Genomic DNA, 18,811 nt, shown 5'->3' on the forward strand with positions numbered 1-18,811 from the left:
GGACCGAAAGCGGCCGGGGAGCGGGGCTGGCCATGGCGCTGCGGGCCGTCTCGCGCCTGCGGGGGGCGCTCGGCTGGGTCCTTCGCGCTCGGGCGGGCGCGTGTCAGGCGCGCGGCGCGGCGGGCTCCGGGCTCGACGAGCTGCGGGCCGAGCCTGACCGCTTCGGGGGCCTGTGGGTGCGGCTGGCGGCGCGCCCGTCCGTGGATCCCGCCGCCTTCCGGAGCCGCCTGCAGGGCAAGTGGGGTCGGGGACGGACGGGGCTGTTGGCGCGGCCAGGCCAGGCCAGGCCCGCTGTCAGGGTGTCAGCACCGGCCCACTCCTCGTCTGAGCTGCAGGGACACCCCTGCCCCCATCCCCGGGACCCCCGCATACCAACCCCACACATTCTGCCAGGCGGGGGTTGGCAGGTCTGGCCGCCGTGGTGGTTGACAGGTCTGACTGCAGCAGGTGTGGCGTGGGGGACTGCAGGGACCAGGCCCGGGCAATGCTTGCGGGGTCACACACTGAGGAGCTAGCGCTGTGAGCCTCCCCAGACACTGAAAGCGCCACACCGCACCCCTGTCAGCGTCCCCAGCGGTCCCTGACCCTGACCCGCTGCTTCTCAGCCTCCCACTGCGTCTGTCTGACTCGGGCAGTTTGGCCTGCTGGCATGCCCTCTGCTGGAGGCAGCGGGATCTTCCTAATGAGAGGCCCCAGCTGTGTGTTTGTACGTGTGATCTAAGGTCCCCCAATAGCTGCCGTGTTTGTGTGGCAAGCACGGTGCAACTCTTGCCAATGATGGTCCGCAGTGACTTGGGACAGAACAGGGGCCCATGTGTCCCACGTCCCCAGCGGGCAGCTTCCACTGCTGGCCTGATCCTCACCTGATTAGTGACCTCAGCAAGCCTGAGCTTCCTCGGGCAAACAGATTCTTCCCAACTTGTCCCTAAGTAATGAAGACACTTTAAAAAAGAAAGTCTCCCCTCTTTTTCAGTCTCTGATATGAGACCATGTGAGTGTCCAAGCCAGGGGAGTTCACAACTTAAATGGTTCATCCAAGAAGAGTTGCACCATCACTGAAACTATGTTCATTATAAGAATATTGGTGGAGGAGGGGGCTCAGTGGCGGAGCACCTGGCTGATGTGGGAGGCCCTGGATTCGATTCCTGGCATCGCGTTTTCTTTCAACACTGCCAGGTGCCACCAACTCCCATAAAAATCAATTTAATAAAACTATAAAACTTAAAATTAAAAAAGTTGTAATAAAAACATTTTTAAAAATACATTTAAATGTTAGTGGTGGGAGAGCTTGAGAGATACAGCAGATAAGTTGCTTGTCTTGCATGTAGCTGACCCAGGTTTGATCTCCAGTTTGAGTCCCACCACAAGTGACCTCTGAGCACTTCATGAAGTGGCCCTAGCCTCCTCCCCCTCCCCCAAAAAACATCAAGGATGTAAAACCCAGAGGTATATTGACAAATGTTTGACTTTTCTGTCTTCAATCTGGAGGAAAAAAGTTCAAAAAAGTTTAACTTTTCAAAATTTTTCTAGAACCTGAGGGTTATTTGGGAACCGAGTTGTTTTCCCACCATGAAATATGAAGTCTAGTGAGAGGTTGGAGATCATGGGCTGAGGGCTCAAACATGTAGGAGGGGCCATACGGGGGCTGAATCATGTGTGGGAGCCTCCCTCCAGCTACTTGGAGCATCCATTCAGTCTGGGGGCAAAGTCACAATCTGCCATGGTGGTTCCAAACTGTGCTCTAGATGAACCCACCACCACCACCAAATAGCAAGGAAACTACATTGTGGAAGAGGTGCCCTTTAGGCAAGCAAGACCTAAAGCCTCTCCAGGAAGACTTATAGAACATTTCTTCTGCATTTCAGCCATGCTAGAGAACTGGCGGCGTGAGGGCAGGATCGCGGTGTGGCTGCATGTCCCCATTCTCCAGAGCCAGTGCATCGGGCCTGCCTCCTCATTGGGTTTCCGCTTCCACCATGCAGAAGGGGATGCAGCCACACTGGCTCTGTGGCTGGCTGATGGGCCCAGCCGGCTGCCAGCTTTCGCCACGCACCAGGTCGGAGTGGCAGGTCTGTCAGGGTAACAGTATCACCCCTGCTGCCTTTTTGCAGCTCAGTCCTGCCCTGGCCTTGCTAGAACCTTCTGGCAGCTAAGGGGAGGTTTGAACATAGCCCCTGGGCCTCCCTGGGAACTGTGTGAGGGGAGGTTTGGAGCAAGGCTGGGGCTCTGGCGGGCAGAGTATGAGCATGAGCTCGAGGCTAGAGCTGAGCATCAGGTGAGCCCTGCTCTCCCCCCAGGAGCTGTGTTTGATGAGGACTCAGGGAGGATCCTGGTGGTGCAGGACAGACACCAGGTGAGCAGCGTCTCCTCCTGCTGGGTCAGGGTCGGCCCTGGCTGCCACGGGCTCCAGGAGGGCTCCCAGGCTACTCGAAGGGCCCAAGGCTCCTCTAGTGATCAGTAGTCACTGGGATTTCCTGATTAATGTATAAGGAAGAAATTACGTGGTCTCTGGGCAGGGATGTGGTATAGGTGACACTTCCTGAGTCCCTGGAGATGTTCCCGGCCCTAGATCCCAGTGGGAGAAGCTGCTTGTCTTCCACTGTGCTCACACACATGGTACATTCTCCCCTCTGGAAGCTGAGGTATAGGAGGCCCCATGGGTGGTGTTGGATCCACTTTAGGGGGCCTAGCCCATCCTGCACTGGCCCTTCCCTGGGACTTGCTACTGGCCCAGCCCACTTAGGTGGACAGGCTTAATGGCTATAGAGGGCATACAGGGCAGCTGGCCCATGTCCAAAGGCAGCCAGCGGCCAGTGCACACATGCTCTGGTGAATCTCCAGCCCCACCTTGCAGGCAGCCTCCCTTGCAGCAGTAGTTCTGGCTCTGATGCGAGGGACTGGTCTGTGGGGCTGCCATAGTGCCTGAGAACTGGAAGTCCTTCCACCTTGTCCGGCAAGGAGAGCTGGGCATGGCCTTGGGAGCAGCACTTGGCTCCCTTCACAGACTCCTGGCCAGGCAGCGCCAGCCACACCCAGGGAAGGGCCCAAAGCTCCTCTGAGGGGCTGGAAAAGCAGCAAAGTGGAGTCAGAAAAGTCACTTGGGCTGGAGCCATTGGGTAGTGTTTGGGTGTTTGCTTTACATATGGCTGACCCAAATTCCATCCTGGCATCCAATATGGTTCTTGAGCACTGTCAGAAGTGATACCTGAGTGCAGAATTAGGAGTAAGCCCACTGTACCTCTGGTATCGCCCAAAAACAAAAGAAAAGAAGACGACTCATCTTGGAAGCCCTTATGTGAACTTGAATAAAATTTCAGGGTATGCTCCCAGGGCCACCACCGCATGACATTCAGGATGGCTGTGGTAGTGGGCCAATGGTGGGACCATCGGGAGATTCAATGGAGCTAGCTCCTCCTCTCAGTCAGTCTCTAGTCGGCCCATTTCTTGGGCACAGTTCCTGACTTTAAGGGCCAGGGCAGACACCCTTCACTCTGGTCTTTCCTTTTTTATCCCCTCGCAGGCATGTGCCATGCGTACACACATATGTGTGCAGGCATGGGCAGTGGTGGATTAACACGTGCAGTTGTGCAGTGCACAGGTTTGTGATGTGTGCACATAGGTGTGTGCATACCTTGCTCTGCTGGCATGACCCTCCACGTAGGTGAGTGGGTGCTACCTTCTGCAGCATGTGCACCCTGGGGCCAGTCTCAGCACCCGAGCAAGAAGGTCACTCATGAGTCACAGCTGGCAGGCGTGTAGGTCACCTCCTGGAAGAATCTTTCCTCAGAGGAGTGGAAAGTTCCTACCTCAGACTGAGTGAAAGGTGCATGGAATTTTACATGTGAAACACAGAGCTGTCCTGTCCTCGGACGCCCGAGAACTAGGACGGGCAGATGTGGCCCTAGCTCAGCCTCGGGCCTGCCCTGGTGAACAGCGACCATGGGACCAGCCCTGGGACTTGCGGGTGTGCCACCAGAGGAGATGCTGGGATACCCCCAAGCTGAGCAATGCTGGAGTGTGCAGGACACGGTCTGAGCCCCCAAAGGTGCCCTCTAGCCCTCCTTGCCCCTGCCTGGGTGAATCTCACAACCACTGCACCATCAGTACCAGGATTCTCTTTGGGGGTAGTCAGGAGCACTGGGCCAGCCCTGCTGAGAATGGCCTGTCCACGTGAGACAGGAGACCACCAGGCCTGTCTGAGGTAGTCTGTGGGGCCTTGTCTGAGTTGCCTCTTCTTGCCCTCTTCACCAGTGAGAAGTAGCCTCTGGGCATCCACCTTCAGCAGGGACACTGGGGAGGTGGCTTCTCCCGGAAAGAGAAAACTGCACATGCTACTAGCTGACCCTGCGGGAGGGAGTACAGACCTGGAGCCCGTAGTCAACAGGGAAGTCAACAGGCCGGGAGTCAAGCTGGGAAGCTCTGCCTTTGAGGTGCTGCAGTTTGCCAAGAGGGTAGGGAGCCCAGGGCAGGGCAATTTCCTGGCACCATGCAGCACTTCCCCAGGACCTCTGGGCTCCCCTTCTATCCGTCTCCATCTGTCCCACAAGCACAGACACATAGACTATGATTCAAGCTACTCATTTATTCTCACCATCAGCTGAGCCATCTCAGGGGAACAGCACAGACCCGAGTTATTCTGTCCATTACCACTAGGTCACTAAATATACTAAAGTATAAGGAGTATAGCACTAGCGTACTCTGTTACACAGAGGGTAACATTACTGTGTTACTCTGCCTATTGCTATGTGGTGTATTATTACTAGAGGACTCTGATCAGACATAATACAGAAAATAGGTGTGGCCCCTCAGAACAGCCTGCCTTAGTGATTGGGCTCCTGATGTTCCCTACATTGTCTTTATAGCAGCATGGGAACATTCATTTTTGTTCATTTTGTATGATTTCATTCATCAATAGTTAACTAGCAGCACATTTTTAAGATCACACGTGCAGTAGGTGTTTATCTCTGCTCCTTCATTCCTGCGGAATGTACCACATTGACCAAAGCAAGCCACTTCTGCTTTCTGCAGAAACAGGTGGGGAAAGGTGGTCTAGGTTGCTGACCCTTCGAGGAGAAGGAGCAACAGGGACGGGAAGGAGCTCACAGGCAGGCGGGATAACGAGGCGCTGCTCACTCTTCTCATTCTACCAGCAGGTAAAGAACATGTGGAAGTTTCCGGGAGGACTGTCAGAGCCAGGAGAGGATATCGGTGCGTACCTTAAACTCAGTGGGATGGAAACTTGTGGGCTTGCTTTCTTGCACAACTGCTGAGAGTTCAGCTGAGCTCTCCCCAGGTTCAGCAGGTCACTGGGGTCATGCGTAATCAGTAGCAGACTCCAGCCATGGCACCACATCCCAGCCCAGTGACACCAATGGTACAGACAAGAGACAGCCTGGCTCCAGCTCTGCTATGGGCTCATCTGAAGTTGAGCATCCAGTGTCCGTGAGTGGGATTTGGCTGGAAAACCTGCTTTGGGCAGGATTGTTACTGAAATAAAACAGCCTGGTTGGAGCCGTGTCTTCAGTGTGAAAAGCGGCTCTTAAACTGGAAGGTTGCTGTCATTTCTGCAGCCAGGCAGATGCAGTCAAGTATAGCATCTGAGCTGCTCTGAGCTGGCACTGTCCAACGGGGCCCTGAGGTCAGGGCTGAGCAAAGACAGGAGCTGGGGAAACAGGCTGTGGGATGCACCTGAGGGCTTGTGGTAGCTGGTCCTGTACAGCTCTGTCCAACGTATCGCCCCCCCCCCACCTGCCCCAGCAGGCAGGCATGGACAGCAGCTGTCTTCAGAGCTCGGCAATTCTCTCTCACCCACCACAGCAGCAGGGAACAGTGTAGGGGTCAGTGCAGGGGTCAATACAGAAGAACCATGCCTACTCATTTTTCTTAGCAAAAGTTGCTTAAGAGAAACGACAGATGGGCCAGCCTCACTGCCCTTAGTTGGCCAAAGGAAAACTCAGTTTGAGGTCGGCGTATTTAGTGACCATCAAACCAGGTAGTAGAGAACACCCAGTCCCTGGTGTCTACATGCTGGGCTGAAGTCCACAGAAGATGCTCAGGCCCTGGCTGGGAGGCAATTCACCTGGTTCCCAGACCTCTCCAACTGGACCCTCCACCGTCCACAGCCAAGTCCGAAAACCAGAGCATGGAGTTCAGCAGAGCAGGAAGACACTGCGTGCAGATGAATATTCACTGCTCTTAGGAGGGTGGTTCTCTCCTACTTTCAGTTTGAAAATGAAATTTCCGCCTCCATGTCAGCCCCTACAAGTGTTGCCAAAGAAGGCAGCACATAATCCAAACACAGTGGCTCAGGTCCAGCATCCAAGCCCTCCTCAGTCTTTCCCAGAACTGCTTTCAGAAAAGGGCCTGGGCCTGAGTCCACGGCCTCACAGCGCGCCAGACATGAACACAGAAGGCTTTAAGGGCTGCATAGCGCGTGGCCGGTGTCCACAGCAGAGTTAGCCCAGCCAGGTGGGTGGGAAGAAGCTGTTCCTTGCACTCCCCAGAGACAGCAAGGAGCCTCCCAGCACTTCAGAAAGTTCACGCAGGGGCTAATGGACACAGAGAAACAGCCATGAAGCTATGTCCAGCGCACCACAGACCCTGCCTGGAAAGAGCGATGGAACATGGTAGTGCAGGGGCCATGCAGTGTTTTCAGGGCTGTGCACACCCCACCATCACCAGGAGAGGCCAGAAGACACAGGCGTGTACTAGGTAGGGGCAGTTCTAGGAGCCTTCGGGACGGTGCAGATCAGTGGGTGCAGGTTATCAGTGGGGTTCCAGGCACAGTTTTGCAGCAGAGGTTGCAGCTTCGCACCCCTACTTTCATCTTCTAGGAGATAGTAGAGGAAGACCAAGAAATGTGCCCCCAGCACCCAGGTGCAGCAGGTAAGGGTGCTGCCCAGTTGTGTGCTGGGAGAAGGCGGGTCTTCCAGAGCCCAGGCAGAGATGATGGAGCTCAGGAGGAGGTGATGGAGCCTAGGCGGAGGTGACACAGTCTACGTGGAGGTGATGGAGCCCAGTAAAGGTGACATGGAGTCAAGCAGAGATGGCCCAGTGTGCTGAGCTCTGTGCCAAGTGCTTGCAGGGACAGGCCTGGTAACAGCCTCTCTCTCCACAGGAGACACAGCAATCCGTGAGGTCTGGGAGGAGACTGGCATCCGGGCCGAATTCCGGTCACTGTTGAGCATCCGGCAGCAGCACTCCAGACCCGGCGCCTTCGGCAAGTCTGACATGTACCTGGTGTGCCGTCTGCACCCACTGACCTTTGCGCTCCGCCCGTGCCCCTGGGAGTGCCTACACTGCCAGTGGATGGAGCTGGCCCAGCTGGCAGCCACGGCACCCGCCACACCCATCACCCGCAGTGTGGCCCGGTTGCTGCTCTATGGGTACCGCCGGGGCTTCCATGAGGTGGATCTGATAGTGCAGGAGGACCCAGCCCTGCTCTCCGGTCCGAAGTTGTACCACCGGCAGGTCCCAGGCCCCAATGGGACCCCGTCCTCGATGCAGGCCTAGGTGCCACAGGGCAGAGCAGCCCACCACCTCAGCCTGTCAGCTCCTGGCCGCCATGGGGAGGAAGAGGATAGCCTTCTGGCCTGGGCCTGTCTTGGGGCCCAGCTTGTACTGCCCTGTGCGCTTGAGAGCCACATACCAGCCTGAGTACTTGCGCGAGCGGTAGGTGTTGTAGTTGTTGGACTCCAGCCGCTCCAGGAAGAAGCACTCGTCTGTCACACCTTTCTGGAACACAGAAAGAGCTGCTGCTAGGGACACCCCTGCCAGGCAGGCGGGGGAAATAAACCTGTCTGGTTGCAGGAGTCTGTCCACCCCGGCCTGAGGGTCCCTCAGACAGCCCAGACCCCTCCCTGAGTCTTGTCAGCAGGGCCTGTTGTACTCTTCACAAGGATGTGCCCAAGGGTTCAGACCCACATTTGAGGGTGAACTCAGGAAGCTGGCCCACTCTGAAGCCCCAGCCAGGAAGAGCCAACTGCACATTTGTCAAGTATAAGCCCCTCCTCCCCAGAAGCTGCATCTCTCCGGGGCTTTTTTTCTGCCCCCTCTTAATAAAACGCATTAACACCTAGCCCTCTCCCGACATTTCCTTTCATGGGATCACACCTGTCTGGACAGACCTTTCCTCCAAGGCTCTAGGATTGGCCTGCCTTCTCTGCCCCACCAGTAAGATGAGGTGGGTCTGGTGGTGCTCCAGCTGGACGGACCATCTCCTCCTGGCCCCCATCTCTACTCTGCCTGCCTCCCTCTGCCCCAGTACTCTGAGCTCAGCCCAGTCACACTCTGCTGCTTGCATTGTTTGTCCTTTTATGGCCCTTTGATGGGGCAGTTCTGGCTTGTGAGTAAGTTTGCGCAACATGAATTCAAAACTGCCTTTTCTTACACCACCTCCAAAATGGAAAACAGACACATTGTAAGTCCCAACAGCGACCTGGGAAAGTCGTCTGGCAGCAAAGCGTGTGTCAGAGCTGGTACTCAGAGTGGGTTGCCCCCCTCCCGTCAGGAGTGGAGACGCCCCATTCCCTCAGCTAAGGGCCCCAGGAAGCTGGTCTGTGGGCTGGTCCCAGGGGCCAAAATGGGTCCCATGAGAGACTGGAGAGCCCCCACATGCCTCCTGTTTGCACAGACAGGCTGCAGCAGTACAGGAACCTGTGTTCCTCCTGGGGGACTGCCGCCCCATTCTGAAGACTGCGGCCTGGCCATCTTCTCGGGGGCACCTTGTAGCTCTGGGGAAGTGCCAGGCCTTCCTTGGGGCAGGTCATTTTCCTGGGTCTTTCTTCTCTCCTTCAGACAGAGAAAATCTCTCACATTTTCTCTTCTCCGCCTTCTCCACTGGGGAGACTGGACTGGAGGTGGCTCTGAAGAGCAACACTCACACTTGCTTGGGCCTGGCCCTGTGTCTGGAAGGTGAAACAGGCAGACTCAGCCTCAGACTCTCATCTGTGGTGCTGTGAGTGACTGGGAGAATGTGGCTAGTTCCCGGTTACCTGTATCTGTCACCCCCTCATGATGGAGCTGCAACCCAGGAACTTGTTGGCTACTCACTGCTGGCCCTGTTTCTGGGTGACCAGCAGCATTGGCACCGGCCCCAGTGGGTGCCTGTGCTCAGCTGCTCTGCTAAGCCAACCCTGACTACAAGACCTAGCAGTGCCTTGTTGCATCAGAGCACATGATCCAAGAAGGCAGAGACATCCCACAGGCACCATTCGTTGTCTTCTGTACCACCCGCCTCACCCAGGTATTGCAGAGTCCTCAGCACCCAGGCTCACAGGTCCTCCTGGCTGGGCACTGCTCCCAGTCCTGCCTGGGCTGCTAGGCAGCTCTCTCTTGCAGCCTTGGTCTGCTCCACCCTCAGCTTCTAGAAGCTTCCTGACTTAGCACCCACCAGTCAGATCGAGCAGGTGGCTGATGGGCCTGCCTAGCTCCCCCTCCTGTGCCAAGGGCCTTGGGAGCTGCCTGCCATCCACAGACTGTAGAGCCTGCCCTGAGGCTATGCCATAGCTGATCTGCTAGGCCCCAATACAATCTAGCCTCTCCAGGTTTATGCACAGTTCTAGGCCAGAACCTAGAACCTTGGCCCCTCACAGAGTCCCTGCCACAGATTTGGACTTGGCTGGGGTATGGGGCACCATGTGGAGAACCCTGGCAGAGCTCAGCACCCACAGAGGCAGGACCTGCAGAAGTGGACCCCAAGCGTGGCCCCTTGGAGCTGTGTGGTGAGTCACTCACACACAGGAAGAACCCAGTGCTCACCAGAGCCAGCAGCCGTCCATCGTCCTTCATGGCCAGGTAACGGTTGGCGCTCACACCCTTGATGGACACGACCCCTCTCTCCTCAGCCTGCAGCTGCAGCTTGACTGGAACACACAGAAAACAGCCTTTGGTGTTGGGGCAAAGTGTATGTGTGTGCTTGGCCACACACATGACACAAGATGACACACATAGACACAACATGACATACAATACTAATGCACAATACATGACACACATGGGCAGACACATGACACATACACGATGCTGATGCACAGGTACACACAATATGATACATTCATGCACATGGACACACAACATGACACAGATGTGCACATTTGTACACATAATAGTGATGCACATGCATGCACACACAGTACTGATGTACAAGGAACACAACGCTGACACATGGACACAATTCTGACGCACACATACATACACACCATCACCCACAAGTGTGCACACACAGTGACCCTTATAACACATATATACATACAACAGCACACAGGTGATGAGTTTTGGCCCTGGAGTCACTGGGAAGCAGAGGGCAGGGACAAAATTCTGCCCCTGCAAATGTTCCTGCAGTAGCCCCCTCCCTACCAGGATGGTCCCAGCCCAGGATGGAGCAGGGTGGCTGGTCCGTGAGGGCTGTGTGGGTCCAGCTCTGCCCCTTCCCATCTGGCCAGCTCAGCATAGCTGTCGGGGACACACGTGCTCCAGGCAGGGGACCCCTTTGTGGACTGACGCCCCACCATGACTGGTAGGGGCTCCCTTTGCCGAATGACACCCTCACCACAGCTGGTAGGCTCTCTGGAAGCAGCTGAGCAACCCAGAGAGTGTGTTTCCCGCACACTCCTCCCTGCTTCTCCATCCCTGGCCAGGACCCAGATCCAGGAGGCCACGCTGGGGAAGCTCTTCCAAACCCTGTGTCTGCCTGCGGGGAGGGTGGCCTCTGCAGTGGGGAACAGATGGGCGGTGACAGCAGAGCTCATCAAGGGCCCCAGGGTCTGTGGCTCAGCATCCCACTGACCCCCAACTCGGGGCTATTTTTGTCCTCTGCCTGAAAACAAGCAGACTTCCAAGAATGGGAAAGCACGGACCACCCCCTGGCCTGTTTTTCCAACATCCTCCAACTCCAGAGGCCCAGGGTCTGGGTGAGGAGCTGCTATGTGTGCTCAGCTGGGGGCTCCATCTTGCAGAGGAGGCTGCTCTGTGCAGAATCAGTGGCCCACCTCTGTACCAAGGGCCCCTGCTATGAGCTCACAGTCTTCAGGGCAGCCTGGACAAGAGTGCTCTGACCTGCATTCACATTCAGCTTGGGCACAATCAATCAGGGCACCTATGGGACCATCAGGTTTCAGAAGAAGCCAGGAGCACCATCAGGGCCCCAATTCCAAAGTTCGAGGCCTCCAGTCCTCCCGGCTGATTCTTGGAAACACAAGAACAACGGTTTTCTCCCTGCTGCATACCCTCCATACCAGCTCGTTTCTGCCCCATTGTCCCTTTGCTGTCTGTCCCGCCACCCACGCTAAGGTGTGTTCTGTGCTTCCACCCACCATCCAGCCAGCTCCTCATGTCAGCACGATGGTGCCACCCAGACTCTGTTCTCTGGTCTCCAGCTGTTCACTGGGAGTCAGCTCAGATCTGTTCCTCCTCTTGCCCTACTCGGTGGGGACAGATGTCAGAGGGTAGTGGATGGAGCCACAGACAGGACCTAAAAGCTTCTGAGGAGCCGGTGGCAGTGAGGGCTGCATCACAAAACTCAGAGGGGAGATACCCTGCCTGTAGGCCCTGTCCCAGGCAGTTCTGCCGCTGCACAGAGTGGGTGGTACAGACCCAGAAGTGCAGGAGGACAAGGACCAGAAGTGAGTGTGGGATGCCTGGAGTGGGACTCCCGTGAGAAGTGGGAAAGCCAGGAAACAGAAGCCCTGACATGGGTCACCTGGAGCTGGTCCGACAGGGATGCCATGTCCGCCAGTCAACACTCGTGCTGGAGCAGTAAGGCCCCAGAACATAGGCCAGTGGGACAGCTAGGCTGGCTGAGGTCCCCAATCCCCCATGTGCCAGCTCTCATGTCCCTGAGGATCCTGTCCCTCATGGGGAGGGGGGCCCAGGGAGAAAGGAGACATCCTGTATCTGGGCACAGAGCCTGCTTTAGGACTTTATCTCTGCAGCTGCTCAAGAAATTCTACCTGCATAGGCGAGGAACTGTGTGGAACATGAGATGCCCAGTTGGCTATGTTGGGTGACTAGAGCAGCACTGTGTGCAGAGGGAGCTACAGAGAGCGGCTCCATCTCACAAGTTGAGGAGCAGCTCAGTGAGGCATGGAGAAATGGGGTGACCTGTCATGGCTGTGCAAAGCCAGCCCCACTGAGCCAGAGCCTAGCACCTGTTGCCAGGACCAGAGGGGGGGCGGGATGAGTTGAGGCAGTTTGGATCATGCATAGGAACTTCTGCCTAAGCCCCGAGGTACCCCCAACTCTACCCAGCAGTGCAGTAGCCCTGAGCCCAGCTGCCAGGGCGCTGAGACCTTGTCCATTCCTGTCTACTTAGAATCGAAGGGACATGGTACTCTGGCCACCTCCAGAAATAGGCTGTGCCACTTGACTGGTGATGCCAATGCCTTCTCCTCTCCATTCTTTCCCCAGAAAGGATACCAAGGGCCTCCCTCTGGATTTGAGTGAGGCAACCAGAATTTGGCCCACAGAGAGCCTTCAGCACAGGCTTAGGGGTTGGGACGAGGAAACTGGTGACCTGGAGTCCCACTGTCCTCGCCAAAGCTGGGAAGGGCAGGAGGCTTCCTGTACTCTGTATGATTCCCTGTTCAGACCTGCAAGGCCACTCTCCATGGGGTCAGAAGCGAACGCTGGTCTCTGGGCTTCTTTGGGGGTAGCCACACTTCCAGCTCTTGCTGCCAGGACCTGCTGTTTGCTTTGCTCCTTCTCCTTGTGGCTCTGGAACAGTTGTCCAGGAGGCGCCAGGAGCCGTGGCGCCCAATTACTCAGGAGTCTAGGCACCAAGTCTTTCCAGCCCAGCCTGGCCCTATGCCTGCTTTTCGCTCCTGGCTGCCTTGTCTGTTTCCTCACTTAACTGTGTCCCTGCAACCTCCCACAGACTCGCAAAGCTCTGGACAAGCAGCAGACACCTTTCATGCGGCGCCTCTCAGCAGACAGACTTTTGCCTTCCCGCAGTCACCTGACTGATATCACCTAACTGATAGTGTGAGAAGGGCCCAGGGTCAGGCCCTAGATCTGCGATGGTGAACCTATGGTACGCATGCCAGCGGTGGCACGCAAAGGCCTTGCAGCTGGCATGCTGGAAGGTCCGCATATGTGGCATGTGCCGCATAGTTTTTAGATACTACAATCTTATTAAAGTTTAATTGATGTGCTGACACTTTTAAGGAAATTCTTTGGTTTTGCACGGCAGTTTGGGCATGCGGGCTCAAAAAGGTTAGCCAGCATTGCCCTAGACTTTTACTACTTAAGATTCATGAAAGTGGGACTCGGAGAGATAGCACAGTGGCGTTTGCCTTGCAAGCAGCCGATCTAGGACCAAAGGTGGTTGGTTCGAATCCTGGTGTCCCATATGGTCTCCCGTGCCTGCCAGGAGCTATTTCTGAGCAGACAGCCAGGAGTAATTCCTGAGCATCGCCAGGTGTGGCCCCCCCCCCAAAAAAAAAAAAGATTCAAGAAAGTGAATTGATTTTGAATAGGTTTGGGGGTATCCTCCAACTCCAGGGATCTCCCATTTCTCATGTTTTAGGGGAGCACCTTCCTTCATGAGTCATGGAGCATGAGGTAGGCTTAGCCAAACCTGAGCCTGATCATTTCTGTGAAGGTTCCAGCCTGTGTCTGTGTCTGATGGTGTCTGAGGGTTCTAGCCAGCCTGTCTCCCATCTCAGAACCAAACCCTGTGTCAGAAGTGAGGGCTCTTCCAGAAGGAACATTTGACCTGCAGGCAGGCTGTCATCCTGTTTATTAAGGGAGTCTGACTCCACATTGTTTGCTGTTTGTGAAATGATTCACCCAAGATTGGAGGAGGAAGAGGAGAGGGAGGAGGAGGAGATGGACCTTGAGGGTTTCCCTCCCACCAGACAGACATCACATCACACAGCCATCCCTGCAGATCTCCCAGGTTGTGACGCATGCCAGTGTTCTTAGGTCAATACTTGGCATTCCCAGGCCAATAGTCTTGTCCTTTGCTTGTAGCTGGCACCAAACCCCCATCTCAGGCCTTCAAACCCACTCCAGGGTGTTCCTCGGCCACAAGAGAGAAAGCCCCGGAACGAGCCCCTAGTGGATGGCTGTGGCTCCCTGAGGCAGTGTGAGGGGTCTGGGAGAGCATGCCAGGAGGCCCACTCAGCATCCATCCTTGGAGCCCCTTCCCCACATTCCACAGATAGTCCCCAGCACCTCACACCTTGATTGTCATTCATCTGCATGTCAGGTTTCTCAGCAGAAATGAGGAGAGTGGGACGTGTGTGACAGGGGAGCATGTGTGAATGTGTGAATGTTATACACTTCCTCTCAGATGCTCATTTATATGCACACTGAGTCACAGTTAGACACTTCCTCTCAGACACTCATTCACAGAATCAGACATTTCCTCTCAGACACTCATTCATTCACACACTCAGATATTCATTTCCTCTCACTCACACACACACTCCATCAGTCATACTTCCCCTCATAAACTTTCACACATAAGCACACTCAACACTGTCACATACTCCCATACTTGTGTGCTCACATCACAATCTCCTGCTGACTGTCTCTCACTTTCACAACACCTTACTTTCACTCACTCACACTCCTATTACTCTCACTTTCACTCACACACTCGTTTACACATACTCAACACTCACTTTCACATTCACTCTCATATTCACTCATAGTCTCACATACACTCAGTCACACTTGCACACATAATCCCAACACGACACTCACTCTCATTCACATGCGGTTTATATTCTTAATTACGTTTTCAATTTCACTTGCACACACACACACACACATGCTTATTTCCACACCCATTGGCTCAAACACTCACTTGTACATGCTCACTTGCAAACTCACCTATCACTCGCACACCCTCACTTGTACTCCATCTCTGTGAAAGATGTGTGAGGACTCAGATTCCACCCACAGCCCCATGATGCTGTCCAGAGCCAAGACACGGACAAGGAGAACCTGATATCTGTTGTATATGAAAATATTTCCATACGATTATTCTTTGCCTGTTGTCCCTCCTTGACCTTCCAGGTGGGGGCGCTGTGGAGAGCCGAATAAATAGTTTCGAGCGAGGTGTTCAAGGTCATTTGCCAGAGTTTGCTGGCTGGCCCCAGGTGTGTTTTGGAGCTAGCAGCAGGCTGACAAAGGACACTCTTCGCCCAACCTTTTACCCCTTAACCCTCCTGTCCATGTGAATTATTTGCTGCAGATAATTATTACCAAGATCTCCCCCCAAAAGGGGACAAGAGGATGGGAATCAATTTCTCATTCTGGGAGCTCTTTGTAGATACACAAACAACCAACAAAGGAGTAAATGGGACTCAACAAATGGGGCAACAAATGTCCACTGGCCTGCAGGTCCAGCTGTCCCCAGCTGAGCATCCAGGAACCACAAGGCTCATGTAGTCCCAACCCCTGAACCCAGTCACCTGTCTGTGACTTCAAGGATGTGACAAGCAGCTTTGCTAGGAAGCTAGGAAGCTGCAGCCCAGCACTACACGGTGAGCCCTGGGAGAGGCACTGTCCTTGCTGAGGCCTCCCTGAACCTTCGGCTTTGCTGTGTGACTGTTGCATAACCACTGGGGCAGGGCAGGGTGGGCCCAGAGCTGGGGCGCACCCTTTCCTGGGGTGCTGGCAAACGGGGATCCTCAGGAGCAGCACATGGGCCATGGGGTGACAGCAAAGACAGCCTCGCAGAGAGGACCACTGGAGCTCTAGAGCTCTGCACAGGGCCAGTGCCTTCCCTGTCCCCACCTGGTCCCTCCCAGATCCTCCATCCACCTCCCTGTCCTCATTTCCCTCCCTTGCATTCAGTTCCCTTCAATGTTTGGGCACACGGCTCTGTGTTTGAGTCTCTGCTTAGCCTGTCTTGCTGCTGGACATGACACATGACAGATGGAGCTGCCTAGTGGCTGAGTCCATGCCTGCCTGTGCCATCTCAGGGAGGGAAGCTGTGAAGACCCTTGTCAGGTGCTCTAGCATCTTCCCAGGGACACTGGGACACGTTAGCAGTTGGCAAATACCTTTAGCTATGGCAGGTCTAGCCCCTCATTACTGCTCTTGGAAACCAATCTTAAAATCTGTTCCCCCTCTCCTTGGCCAGTTTCAGTCTGGCTACAGAGTCCTACCCCCTTGCCCTAGGATCAAAGCACTGCGTGTGCAGTAAGGGAAGCCAAGGAGGGCGAAGTGAGCCCTAGGCTCTGCTAAGGTCACAAATGCCGGGAGCCCACCAGATCCCTGAAGCTGAGGAGAGCTCCTTTCCTGCAAGAGGAGGTGATATTTATTGAACCCTTGGCAGGTCATGCAACAGACAGACCAGGGGGCGCTGTGAGAGACACATGTGTCTGTCCTGTCCTCCACTGGAGATTGTGGTCAGGAGAGGCAAGGCTGATCCCCTCTGTCATGAGAAAAGAGGTTAGAAGCTGCGTGTTGTTCACCAAAAGACAGAAGGATGCCTCTCTGCTTTCCCAAGAGCATTCCCTATCTTCCCACCGTGCAGAGATAGAAAGCACGTAGGACCAAGACAAAGAAGCCATTGGAAAGCGGGGAGAGAAGCTGAAGAGACTTCAGGGGAAGTCACAGGTGGACACAAGCCTAGGAAAGAAGGTGTGGCTGCATCGATGATGTCAGGGACACACAGGAAATGCAACAGTTTAAATGAGAGTTGACTCAAACACCCTTGGCCCCTTGGCAAGGAGGAAGAAAGAAATTGAGTGGAGGAGGAGAAAAAGAAATATAAGATGGGACCAGTGGCTAAGTAGTTTCAGGTGTATTGGTGGTGTTACTAAAGGACAGAACTAAATATCCAAGCCAAATGCAACAACAATGGAATCAAGAGACCCACACTTTATTAATCTAAGCTGAAAATGGGCCTATTATACTGGCAGGCTGGGGGGCAGGAAGTGGTGGTTTGGGATGTGCTTGGGAAACACTGGTGAAGGGAGGAGGACACTGGTGATCGGAATGGCCCTGATTCATTGTATGTCTGAAACCCAACTATGAAGGGCTTTGTAAAGCACAACGGTTTCAGTAAAATAAAATAAAATAAATTCAAAATAACAGAACCAGTCACTCACACCGGTGGGAAGGGCCTAGATCAAAATATCTAGAAACAAGCAGGACTGGCAGAGGGGTGGTGAGACACTCATTGATTGACTGCGGATGGGAAACAGCATGGAGGCTTTCCCACAAAACTTAAGTGAGAGCTTCACCAAAATGCAGCCATTCTTGTATGCAGTACATACAAGAGCATAAAAACACAAAATAGTTTCAAAGACCGCGCAGGTGTGTTCACTGCATCACTGTTCACAGGGACCAAGACCTGGACACCACTCCAGGGTGCAACCAGGGATGGGCGGGAGGATGCGTCCTGGGATGCTCCTTGCCTGGAGCATCAGCAGAGGCAAGTCTTGCTCTTTGCTACAATGTGGATGGAGGTAGAGAGGGTGACACTCCTTGAATGGAGTCAGAGGAAGAAGGCAAACAGGATGTTCTCTCAGGTGTGGGTCTAAAGACAATCAGGGGGCAGGTACTAACTAACAAAGCGCAGGGGAACAGCCCAGGGCAGAATTGAGGCCCCTGTGGGGAGGGCTACTCCAAAGCGTGTGAGGAAGAGGAGTAAGCTTGGTGCCATAACACAGTACCCTGAAAAAATTAAGTATGCTCTGGTTCTAGATGACAGAAAGAGTGGGCACTGTCCTTGGCATATCCCGGGCAGGCCCCGCTCCCATGGGTGCATAGTATGGCTCCAGTTCAGCGTCATTGCTGAAGAAGGTCCCGGGGGCCCTTACAGCTTGAGAGGGTCTGATGATGCTGCAGTTTGAGAAACGGGGCTCAAGGCCAAGATACCGGCCTGTATCTGCAAGGCCCAACGCTTGGCCTTCAGCTGGACACAGGGACTGAACCCGAGTGGGAGCGAAGCCCCCAGAAGTGACCATGACCCGAGGGACCTAAAGCGCAGGACAAGGAACCCAGAAACTCCCCTAAGTCTCCCCTAAGTCCCGCACTCAGTTTGGGGACTGAGACCTGGAGAAAGTCCCTGCGTGGCCGGCCGCGCACTCACCGTGGGGATCGCTCTTCTCGCGCACCCCGTCCACACGGCCGTCGGGGTGAATGCGCAGGAAGAAGCCGCCGTTCTTGCAGTAGAGCCGCTTGGGGTCCTTGAAGTGGCCGGGTGGGAAGGCGGCCCCGTCGGGCAGCGTGGGGACTGGCCCCGAGGCCATGGCCCCGCCGGGACCCCGCGGCCCCTCGGGATCCCGAGGCGCGCGGGGAGCCGCAGCCCCCCGGCCTCGGGCCCGGCCTCGCCCCCGGCCCCCCAGCCTCAAGCCTCTCAGGTTAGCGAGCCCTGCAGTCCCGGAGCCGCCTCTGCAGCGGGAACGGCTGGCTGGTCAGCAGCTCCGCTACCCGCCGGGCCCCGCCGTCCGCGCGGCCCCGCCCGGCCAGGCTTGGCCCGCGCCCCCCGCGCCGCCCCGACTCCTCCGCCTCCGCCTCCGCGCCGCTCTGCGCTGGAAGGACCCGCGGGCCTAGGGGTGGGGGCCGGGCGGGGAGGACTCCCCGGGGGGCCGGTTGGGGGGCCCCGGGAAGGGAGGACGGGATGGGGCCCGTCTGGGGGCTGAGCCAGGGGCGGGGCCTGGCGAGGGGCATGTGGGGGTGTGCTCAGAGCTTTGCCTCTTGAGGGGGTGTGGGGTCAGAGCTGTGACCAATTGTCCTGGAAACCGCACTCAAGGAGTCCTGGGGAACTCGAGGGCAAGACAGGGCAGGGCAAGGCAAGGCAAGGAGGGTTCTGTGGGACCCTGAGATCTGGATGGTTCAGAAAGTCCAC

The 18,811-nt window shown here is 55.6% G+C and overlaps 2 protein-coding genes across 2 annotated transcripts; one reads left to right on the plus strand and one right to left on the minus strand.

Annotated features, from left to right (window-relative positions):
* The first annotated feature begins 24 nt into the window (after positions 1-24).
* On the plus strand, positions 25-7,512 carry NUDT6 (nudix hydrolase 6). Its single transcript, XM_049770122.1, has 5 exons — positions 25-234; positions 1,866-2,069; positions 2,298-2,353; positions 5,154-5,208; positions 7,118-7,512. Exons 1-5 carry the CDS (start codon positions 33-35, stop codon positions 7,510-7,512), a joined length of 912 nt encoding a protein of 303 aa, XP_049626079.1. The 5' UTR covers positions 25-32.
* A 36-nt stretch (positions 7,513-7,548) lies between these two features.
* On the minus strand, positions 7,549-18,285 carry FGF2 (fibroblast growth factor 2). The gene is made up of 3 exons (XM_049770184.1): positions 18,053-18,285; positions 9,760-9,863; positions 7,549-7,734 (listed from the first exon to the last, which is right to left on the minus strand). The coding sequence occupies exons 1-3, from the start codon at positions 18,210-18,212 to the stop codon at positions 7,549-7,551; spliced, it is 450 nt and encodes a 149-aa protein (XP_049626141.1). The 5' UTR covers positions 18,213-18,285.
* Positions 18,286-18,811: the final 526 nt, after the last annotated feature.

This window comes from Suncus etruscus, chromosome 3 (assembly GCF_024139225.1).
Source record: "Suncus etruscus isolate mSunEtr1 chromosome 3, mSunEtr1.pri.cur, whole genome shotgun sequence".
In the NCBI taxonomy this organism is placed as follows: domain Eukaryota; kingdom Metazoa; phylum Chordata; class Mammalia; order Eulipotyphla; family Soricidae; genus Suncus; species Suncus etruscus.

What these genes read in the sequence shown, in the direction of transcription:
- NUDT6 (XM_049770122.1), top strand. Translation starts at nt 33, where the DNA reads ATGGCGCTGCGGGCCGTCTCGCGCCTGCGGGGGGCGCTCGGCTGGGTC. An exon ending in CTTCCGGAGCCGCCTGCAGG is followed by an intron (nt 235 to 1,865) that starts GCAAGTGGGGTC and finishes TCTGCATTTCAG; the next exon opens with CCATGCTAGAGAACTGGCGG. An exon ending in TGGTGCAGGACAGACACCAG is followed by an intron (nt 2,354 to 5,153) that starts GTGAGCAGCGTC and finishes TTCTACCAGCAG; the next exon opens with GTAAAGAACATGTGGAAGTT.
- FGF2 (XM_049770184.1), bottom strand. Translation starts at nt 18,212, where the DNA reads ATGGCCTCGGGGCCAGTCCCCACGCTGCCCGACGGGGCCGCCTTCCCA. An exon ending in CGAGAAGAGCGATCCCCACG is followed by an intron (nt 9,864 to 18,052) that starts GTGAGTGCGCGG and finishes TGTGTGTTCCAG; the next exon opens with TCAAGCTGCAGCTGCAGGCT. An exon ending in ATGGACGGCTGCTGGCTCTG is followed by an intron (nt 7,735 to 9,759) that starts GTGAGCACTGGG and finishes TCTGTGTTCCAG; the next exon opens with AAAGGTGTGACAGACGAGTG.